General features: G+C 38.4%; 1 protein-coding gene across 1 annotated transcript; it reads right to left on the minus strand.

Moving 5' to 3' along the window:
• Positions 1–7329: 7329 nt before the first annotated feature.
• On the minus strand, positions 7330–8485 carry LOC125314508 (transcription termination factor MTEF1, chloroplastic-like). Its single transcript, XM_048276923.1, has one exon. It carries the CDS (start codon positions 8294–8296, stop codon positions 7367–7369), a length of 930 nt encoding a protein of 309 aa, XP_048132880.1. The 5' UTR covers positions 8297–8485; the 3' UTR covers positions 7330–7366.
• Between the last annotated feature and the right edge of the window lie 1548 nt (positions 8486–10033).

A 10033-nucleotide genomic window follows, 5' to 3' on the forward strand; every position in this document is an offset into this window, starting at 1 on the left:
TAAAGTTCAAGAATGGCATTTAATGAGAAAAAGTTAATAGTTTGGAAATGACATTGAATAGTGAGCAAAAATTCATGAACTATTGATGTCATTACCCCTTCTATATAGGATTTCTCGTCGAAAAAATTAAACATAAAATATCAATTGAGTTTCAGCAAATTAAGGAAAATTTATGCAAGCATTTGCATATAAAAATTGCAAGATTTCAGGAGTTAGAGTAAAGATAAAAATAAAATCGCGAGTTTCACGTACTTTACAAATAATTACAAGTTAGAAGCAGATATCAATTCAACCGGACCATCTATTATAATTGCATATTGAACTGTTTTCCCTTTTGATATCATAAATGAGAAAAAAATGATAGGAAAAAATCATTTTTTTAACCTTATATTATAGCACAAATGCCCGTAGAATTCATTCTTATGAACATGTTTTCTCCTTCCACAAATGGGGAAAAAAATTGTCACGCTTTTGAATTTTGCCAAATACCTTTTTTGTAGTCCTTCTGGTGTGAAATATGTGATGTTGGAGAAAGTTTATGATCAAATATTTAAATATCAAACCATGTATTCATCTAAAAACTTAAGTTTTTGGAGTAGTTGGTGGTTCCAAAAAATCTCACAGATGAGGTCTTCACTTTAAATCCTTCCGGACCCCATTTGACATCCCAATTAGATATGTTCACGCTATGCCTTCATCAATAGCTTAAGCTCCACAAATTTGAAAATTATATGAATAAAAATAATTTGTCGATGGAACGGGAGGCTCTTTTGCCTAGTCCTCCTTGAAATTGAAAATAGGATTATATCCCACCTAAGCGACAGTCCATGAATGATAGAATTCTTTGCCCGATAGCTCTGTCCACTAACCAATCAACTATTGTCATTGGGCTCTCATCGTTTGATGCGGCAACATTGAGATCTCATAAATGCATTCTCTTCTCTCTTACACTAGCCCCGACTCTAAAGGCTTGTTTGGTAACGTTTCTGTTTTAAAAAAGTGATTCTGATTAGAATCAATTTTTTTAATTCTGTTTCCCATATAAGTTTTAAAGAATCAAAACGCGTTTGGTAACTGCATGAAATTTATGTTCTAAAAATAGAAACGCGTTTGGTAACTACATAAAATTTTTATTTTGGGATGTAATTTCTCCTCTCAATTTGTCATTTAAATCAAATAATTACATAATTACATTTGAAGACTTTCTTTAGACCCCACAATTGCGATCCTCTTGCACTATGAAATTTTTTGGCAAAAATAGGGATGCTTCAGATTTGTTCCTTGAAAGGATAATACGGTAAAATTGTTGTTTTCGCATGTTTCTCTTGAGATTATGCATATACCAAGGATAAAAGAGCTGACTACGATTATCTTTTATTGCTCATAATGAATAAATTCTATCTATGCCACATAGGTGTCTCAATTTTACCCTTGGATGCCATGCGGATGGTCACCGATGTAGCATGATACTCCGGCAACAAATCAAGCATGGCTTAGGAAAAATCAAAAAACAAAATCACTAAAAACAAGATAGACCAATTGAATGGACCAATTTCCTACTTTTTAAGATTTTTTTGAACTTTTGGGGATTTTTTTGGAACGATTTGCCCATGAGGGGCAAAATAAAAGCAAAATCATCAAAAACACGATTGGCTAGTCGAAATGACCCATCTCCTAATTTTTGAGAATTTTTTTGAAAAATTTGAAATTTCTTCTGATTTTGTTTAGAATTTTTATGAATTTTAATTTTTTTTTATTAATTTCTGAAATTTTTTAATTAAAATTTTATCTGGATTGGGTTAGGTTGACTCGGCCCACGCCTTGCGAGCGCCCGACAAAAGTGAGAGAAAACTATCGTTGCCTTTTTTATTCTCAAAAGTGTTTTGTTTTTTGGATAACCAACTTTTTTTTATTCTTATTTTTGGTTCAAAATTGTTTCTGGAAGGCAAATTAGAATCAGAATCATTTGCGTTACCAAACAAGTTTCTGATTCTTTTTTGTTCCGGAGAACGGAATAAGAGGAACGGAAATATTACCAAACACGCTCTAAGTAACTTCTAGCGTTTTTTTTTTTTTTGTCATATAGTAGCTTCTAGCTTGAGAAGCTAGAGTTTTGGCTCTACCACATGCCTATACCAGCAGACTTCCCCTTTTTGACCCTGGAGCCCAAATTCCACCACGGAATGAACAAATCTAGAAACTCTAGAGTTTTTTTTTTTTTTTTGGAGGGGTCAATAAATAGCTAATTAGTTAAGTGGCCAATTGAATGCATCTTATTAGCATATTATGGTCACTGTCCATCAGCATGCATAGCATTTTCTTTTCGTATAACCATTTTGACAGAACATTTTTTTTTTTCATTCTTTACGTTCATTAAGGACTTTCTTATTGTATTTCTTCCAAAATCGACTTTATCACGTCTGATTTATAGAGAAGATTTTTGATTTGGAAAAATGAGTTCATGTGAACAAGACATTCTTTTATGACCCGAAAAAAAAAAGACATTCGTTAAATATATATTTTTTACTAATTAGACATTTTCTATTTTGAGGGAACCATGTTTTAACCACTTTTCGCATAAACTATTTATTGGGAGAACTATCAAACAAGTCTTAAACCTATTGTAATTGTGCCAATTCAATCATAAATATTTTTTTTACTAATTGAGTCATAAACCTTTTGCAATTTGGTTGGTTGGCACTGATGTGATTATTTTTAATAATATTTTAATTTTTTTTCATTCTTTAAAAAAATTCCTTCTTTTTTTTTTTCTTTTATTTTTAGGGTTTGCACCAGTAACCCTATTGGCCACCGATCGAGGGCCCGCGAACCCCTGCTCTCGGTTGGTGAGGGCCGCAAACCCTCGATGTGGCCGGCCGAGGGTCGAGAGCCCTCGCTACAGGTCCAAACCCTAAAAAAAGAAAAGACAAAAATACAGTAAAAATTATTTAAAAAATTAGTTAAAAAAATATAAATACTATTAAAAATTGCTGGCCAGTCAAATGGATTGAGTTGGTACAATTGCAAAAAAAATTAGGACTCAATCGGTAAAAAACAAAAACTTAAAACTGAATTGACACAAATAAATTGATGATTTTTTTGATAATTTTCCCGTTATGGTTTTGAGGTCCGAGGAAACTGGGAAACCATTTGGTAAGATACTCACGGTAACTGGTCTAGGAATCGACTTGTCTTTGCGTTCATTTGTTTAGGAAGATACCGCTTCATACAACATGTGGAACGCCGGACTATGTCGCTCCGGGGGTTTTGTCATCGTTTGTTCGATGTGCGAGCTGGAGTTGCCTTGTCATTTGAAGAATCCAATCTCATGGCACTGTATGAACAGGTGAAAAAGACTTCTGTCTCCTTCCTTGTCTTTCTGATCTATACCCACTTTTAACTGCGCAAGAAACCACGTTACACCTTCCGAGTCTCAATTATCAATGATTTGTCGCTCTGGTCATCTGCTGTATATTCCCAGGTGTCTGGTGAAGACGGAATGATAAGAAAAAGAAAAGGGTAATCTAAGAACTTGCACGGGAGTGCTAAATTATGACCGGGGTAAAGGCTTCTGTCTTCTTCTGATTCGCATGATTCCCTGTAGCAGATGGAAATTTGCTCCCAATTGTGGTGTCGATATTCGAAGCCAAATTGCAAAGAAATTTATCTGAAGAATTCTGGATCCTAACCCCGTGACGGTTCACTCTTGCTGGCCACTTTCTTTGCTATCCGGTGTGTATCCACATGTAATGACTGTTTCAAAAGATTTTAGTCCCCTTCTCATCGATCCAGTCTTAAGTATCCGTTAATTACTTCTCTTTATCTGTGTTGAATTCGTGGAGCAGCAAATCACGATCCCAGAAGTTATTGAGAACAAGTGGTTTAAGAAAGGATGCAAGCCTCCAACTTTTGAACAAGCCGATGTTAGTCCCAAAGACATCAACATTACCTTCAGTGAGACCAGGGGGCGCGAGATCCATCTCTCTACATCCACCTGCATACACATAGTGATTCAGTGGTTCTGAAAGACGAGAAGTGACTTCTGCGTGTGCCTGTGTGCCATCTCGGTATCAGGACACCGAAAACCTTGTTGTGGAGAGGCAAGACAAAGGGCCTGTTGCCCTGGTCGCTCCGAATATGCGTTTGAGCTCTTCTCAACCTGCCATGTTCTCAACCTCGGTACCCTTTTCCAGAAGCCAATGGTATGTCTGGTCAGCTTAGTTAACAGAAGTAAGTTACCTACAGTGTTGCTTTCAGTAAAATGAACACTGAAAAGACTCGTCAATGTCTGTTTTTGCAGTCTTTCTTAGTAGTATGTTCTGAAAGAATAACTCGGAGAAATGCCGGGTTTGTTTGTAGCCTAAAACTTTATATAGCCAACCTCAATCCATTGTTCAGAAACTAGTTAGAAGAGAAACCAGATTCACATCAAGATGCTCAGCCGGAAAGATAATTGCGAAGATTAAGGAAGCTGCATTGTTGTTTCGACATAACAAAGAGCAACTTCAAGGCACTGAGCACACGATCTCTTGTTCTCTGCTTGCGTCCTGCCATTTGAGTATTCAGACAGGATAGTTAATGTTTTCAAGGCCTTTTCACCATGAACGTTATCGGCCCTTTCTAAAGATAAGCTTCCATCTCTAGAAATCATCTGCCCTGAAGAAGCTCAATTCATCAGGATCAAGTTCTTTGGAACTTGATGGCTCGTGATAAAGTTCATATGGTTTTGATTCTCATTTTACTCTTTCACGAGATACTTTCTCAGGAGAAAGTCCTCTGACACTATAACAAGAATAAATGTATATAAGATCAGCATGAATCTGAGTAGGTAACAACTCGATTTACCGCTCAATCTAAAATCTTTTTGTCAGAGGAAGGTTCTTGGAGGAAAGATTGGAAGGAAAGGCCACTTAGCGGTCGCAACTGAGACTCCCTAATGCAGAGAATTTTCTTTACTCCACATTGCTGTCTACCAAACGACACTCACTAATGCAGAGAATTTTCATCCCAAAAGTTTTAGCACTCTTTTCTTTGTCCGGAATTCGTTCTCAGTACTTCAACTGCATAATGCCGGGTTCTGTGTCAGACTTTTGCGGTGGCACCTTCACTGTACATGGTTGAACTTCACAAAGTCAGGCAGAGATGCCCCGGAATTTCATATGGTACAGTGTCTGAATCCCGCAGCATTTTTGTTGACCTGTTCGTGTTTGATTTTCAAATATTTATTGATATAAAAGATTGTAGGGCTTCAGCATTTCTTTAACCTATTCACGTTTCTTGGGCAAGAGCGATGAGATTATGTGCTCTCTGAAAGTTAGCTTGCAGCAATAACTAGAAAGATTTTGGAGCACTCACATACAAAACTCATGGAACATGTCTCAGCAGGAAGCCAATGCTAGATAAGCAATAAGCTTTAGACCAAATTAGATTATAGCTGCTAAGTTCCAAAAAACAACTTTTCCTTCTAAATTGTTCAATGTTAGCCCACTTTTTTTTTATCAAATGTTAGCCCACTTAAGATGACGAAAATGCTGCATTTGTCTTTGCAGTTTAGCGCATTAATTTCTCCTGATGACGAGGACAGTCACATTCATCTTTCCTCTTTGCCAGAGGCGTCACGGTTGATTAACATAAGTCGTTAGAACATTTAAATATTAAACTAAGTCCTCCTCTAACTTTAAGCTTTTAGACAAGTTGGGTCCTCAATTTCTACATCAAAGCAGGAGGTCCTAGGTTCTCCACGCCTCTCTTTTTGCCTCCCTATACAGTGATTAATTTTTTTGCGCTTTGGTCTTTGGCCAGCCTAGCGGGGCAGTTAGGGCACTCTGTATATTCACACGTCTTTACATAACGGCTTAAGCTCTTGGATAAGTTGGTGGTGGTATCAGCGTACCTATAGGAAGCTAATATGACTGAACTTGGGCTGCTTCTCGAACTGCTGCTTTTCCTATTTACTTTCTGGAATCCTTTGCTATGTTCATCTTGTACAAACAGATTAGAGAACCGCTTTCCTTTGATCAGACTAATCTTTTTGCCCGCTGGAAAAAGAGGGGGAAACAAGATTAGGATTAGAACTGAAAATTTAGCTGACCGATCTTATCAGAGAGCACTCTGTTGTTCTCGATATTGTAGAACGGAGAATCGGTCTTGGGAATGCACTTACTAGGGCAAGAAGAAAGTCCTTTCTTGTGTGGTAGAACTTGGCGAATGATGGCCTGTTTATTGCAGTTCGACAAGAATCTGGCGGGCTGTCTGAAGAATATTGTTTGGAGATCAGATGAAACCATAGCAGAACAAGATGGAGGTATTTGCTAAAAATTTCTGGACCTAAGATTTCTCTTACTCAGGGCACAACAATAAGGCTATCCCGCCGAATTACAGATGATGTTTCAGTCAATTAAGTTAAATGATGGTTGCACATAGTGTATATTACTGACATATGACTATCATCTTGTTCTATATGGTCACTGAAACAAGTGTAAATGATCAACAAGAATGAGACTGGTCACCCATTGAAGATGCATAATGCAGCATCATGGTAGAGTTAGAGAAGTACGGACATGCCAAAGAGTGAAATGAAGTCATCTTTCTTAGATACTGTTCTGGAGCTCGTGGGCAAACTTCAGATCATACCTCAATGACAAGACGATGTGGCACATACCTTTTTTTCTCATTTGGCTGCAAGGTTACCAGTTTCAATCTTAGACCTGAGTGCCTGGTGTGGAAACTCTGTGGATAGCAATTGATGACTAAACTTGATACTGGGTCATATGAAAGACTGGCAAGGTCCTAACGTTTGAAGTAGAAAGCTATGTCTGCAATCAGGCGCGTTTCCAAAGCTTTCTTGGACGACACTTCACCTCCGTGTTTCGAAAGCTTTATCACGCAATTCTCCTCTCATATGAGTGTGACTGCGGTTCTGCCTTTTCAAACTTTGCCATAAGCATCGAAGCTGGGAAAATCCGAGTCATACAAAGAGCTCGAATGGGTTTTGCCCGATAGTCATGTAAAATTCAAATTGGCTCTTTTTTCACCTCTTTATAGGCGGAAGTCCTTTTTTTGGTCGAAAGGCGGAAGTCTTGCTTTAAATACGGACTTTAACTGATTTTTGAACCGTTTTTCTTCACAATTCCTAGCATTGCTCTTTCTAATGCTTTCGTTATCTTGGATGCTTTTGTCGGTCCAATCTGAAGACGTATCCGAAATTTATTCAGGCGTTCAAATCTCGTTTTTGAAAACAGATTGAATAGTGGAACGAACTTTTTCTCTTCCGGTATCCATACGAAAGCAATGTACAATTCTGACAAAAAAAAAAAAAAAAACAAGCAATGTACAGACAAAGAAGAAGATGAAGGGACCCACAGCCTCATCCAGCTCCATCAAGTCCCCGCCCTATCAGCTCGCCGAACTCCTCATCGGTGCTCTTGAGCATCACAGGCAAGGCCAATCTAACCCCACTCTTGACCACTTCCATGTGCCTCGGCTTTATCCTCTTCTCCAAGCTGAAGGCGAAGTACTGAGGGAAGTCCCTCAGCTCCTCCAGCCTCCCCCCCATCTCCACAGAGAAGTAGTCGAACTTTGGCTTGAAGTTGTTCTCGATGCTGAAGGTGAACAGGGCAGGGCACCTCCGGACCATCCCAACCGCCTCGCCCCGCGAGAACCCGAGGCTCTCCAGGTGCTTGAGCTTCGGGATCAGCGTGTTCTCCACGCTGGACACCAGCAGGATCGGGTCCTGGTAGGCCAGGGCATGGAGGTCCCTGAAGCCAAGCCTCTGGAGGTAAAACAGAGCAGGCCTGAGCTGGTCTCGGACGCTCGAGACCAGAAGCCTCGGACACTTGTTGATGGGCCTCCGGAAGTCATGGTCGGGGACGCGGAGGTCCCGGGACAGGAAGCCGAAGACGGGACAGAGGTCGGATTCGATGTCTGCAGTGAGGAGATTGGGGCACATGCCGAAGATCCGGGCCAGGTCCTTCTGGTGGATGCCCTTGGACTGGAGGAAGGAGACGACGGAGTGGATGGAGTCGAGGGAGGCGCCGCGGAGGGACGGGTTGAGGGCGAGGGCCCGGCTCGCGTCGACGCCCATGATCTCGAGGCAGAGGATCTTCTCCTTGAACTGGAGGGAGATGTGGGGGTGGGTTGGGGTGTAGAGTGGGTGTTTGTGGAGGAGGCTCTTGGGGAGCTTTGTGGCCAATTGGGTTGTGGTGGAGGTTGAGAGGGAAGATGGCGGCGGCGGCGGCGGCGGCGATGGGTTTGTGGAAGAGCAGCGAATGGGAGAGTGGAGTGGTGATGCTCTCATGGTTGATGGCGAATGTGAGCTTCTCTGGTTTGGTGTTGAGGTAGACGATGCTCCCTCCGGTTATTGGATGTGACACGTGGAGATTAGGCAGAAAGTTATTGGCTGGTGCTGGATTGTGCGGATTATTGTTTGGGTGGTGAAAACTTCAAATTATATAGTCGTTTGTACCGTTTGGGGGAAAAAAAAATTAAGATAAAGTCGTTTGTTAACTCAATTTTGGCCCCAAAGCACGTTGAGAAAATGTACGCAAATGACCTTCGAAATTTGATCCGATGTACCGTATTATTTTTTTGACTTTTTATTTTTTCAATATCGTCTTTAGACTATTAGTAAATGTTCAACTTGTAGTCTCTAGACTATATGTCCTTCCCTCAATTTTAAATTAGGATTAATATCATGAAAAATTTCAAATTGGTATACCTGTGATAAATTTACTTCAAACTATATTTTTGATCACGAAAAACTCCAAACTAGTACATATTTGATAAATGTACCAAAAACTATTTTTTTTTACCGTAGAAAACCACAAGTCGGTACACTTGTGATAAATTTACTCCAAAACTATTTTTTTTACCATAAAAAACTCAAAACTGGGTCTTTTGTGATAAATATACTATTCGTTATTAATATCTAGAAAAATTCCAAACTGATATACTTATAACAAACGGAAAGTAAAAATCCCAAACAAATATACCCGTCTATTACCAATTATCATCCAAATCAATAATTTGAAGTAAAATTTAACAAAAAATTAACAGAGGGTAAATTTGTCACGGTTGTATCGGTTTGAGGTAAATTTGTTATAGGTATACTAGTTTGGGACATTTCGTGGTAAAAAAATATATTTTTGGGTAAATTTATCACAGATGAACTGATTTAAGATTTTTCATGATATTATCCCTTCAAATTAACAACATTTGCTGATGTCCAACCTATTAAGTTTGAGCCATGGACAATAAAAAAGGTTACATGTAGATTGTCTAAATAACATATTCATCTCTAACTATAATCTTGTTTTACTTAATGCCATGTTTGTATGCATGGCAAAATTATCAAAATAGTCTTAAACATATTACAATCGTGCCAATTTAGTCATAATTTTTTTTGTCAATTGAGTCCTAAATCTTTTGCATTTGTACAATTCAGTCCATTTTTCTAGTCGGCATTGAAGTGGACAATATTTAATAATATTTTATTATATTTTAAAAATTTTAAAAACAATCTTAAACATATTACAATCGTGCCAATTTAGTCATAATTGTTTTGTCAATTGAGTCCTAAATCTTTTGCATTTGTACAATTCAGTCCATTTTTCTAGTCGGCATTGAAGTGGACAATATTTAATAATATTTTATTATATTTTTAAAAATTTTAATATTATTTTAGAAATTTTTATTTTTTTTTGTTTTCTTTTATTTTTTTCTTCCTTCTTTGTTTTTTGCTTGCAACTTTGATTGCCTTCATGCACGGCCTGCGAGAACATGGCGAGGCTACCCTTGTTAAGATCTGGGCGAGGTTGGGCGAGGGCTGTGATGTGACGATCCCAAAACCTTTGCCTTGTTATTCTACCTTTGAACTAATTTCTTTATTATTTTCTGCCAATCTTTATTCTCTATTTATGAAAACGTTAGTAGCCAACCTAATTTAACGTACATAGCAACTTTCAAGATATTTATAAACCTACTTAGATTTTATATATGCATCAAGTATATCTTACAATATTCATTGTCTTCCCTT

This window comes from Rhodamnia argentea, chromosome 3 (genome assembly GCF_020921035.1).
Source record: "Rhodamnia argentea isolate NSW1041297 chromosome 3, ASM2092103v1, whole genome shotgun sequence".
Lineage (NCBI taxonomy): Eukaryota > Viridiplantae > Streptophyta > Magnoliopsida > Myrtales > Myrtaceae > Rhodamnia > Rhodamnia argentea.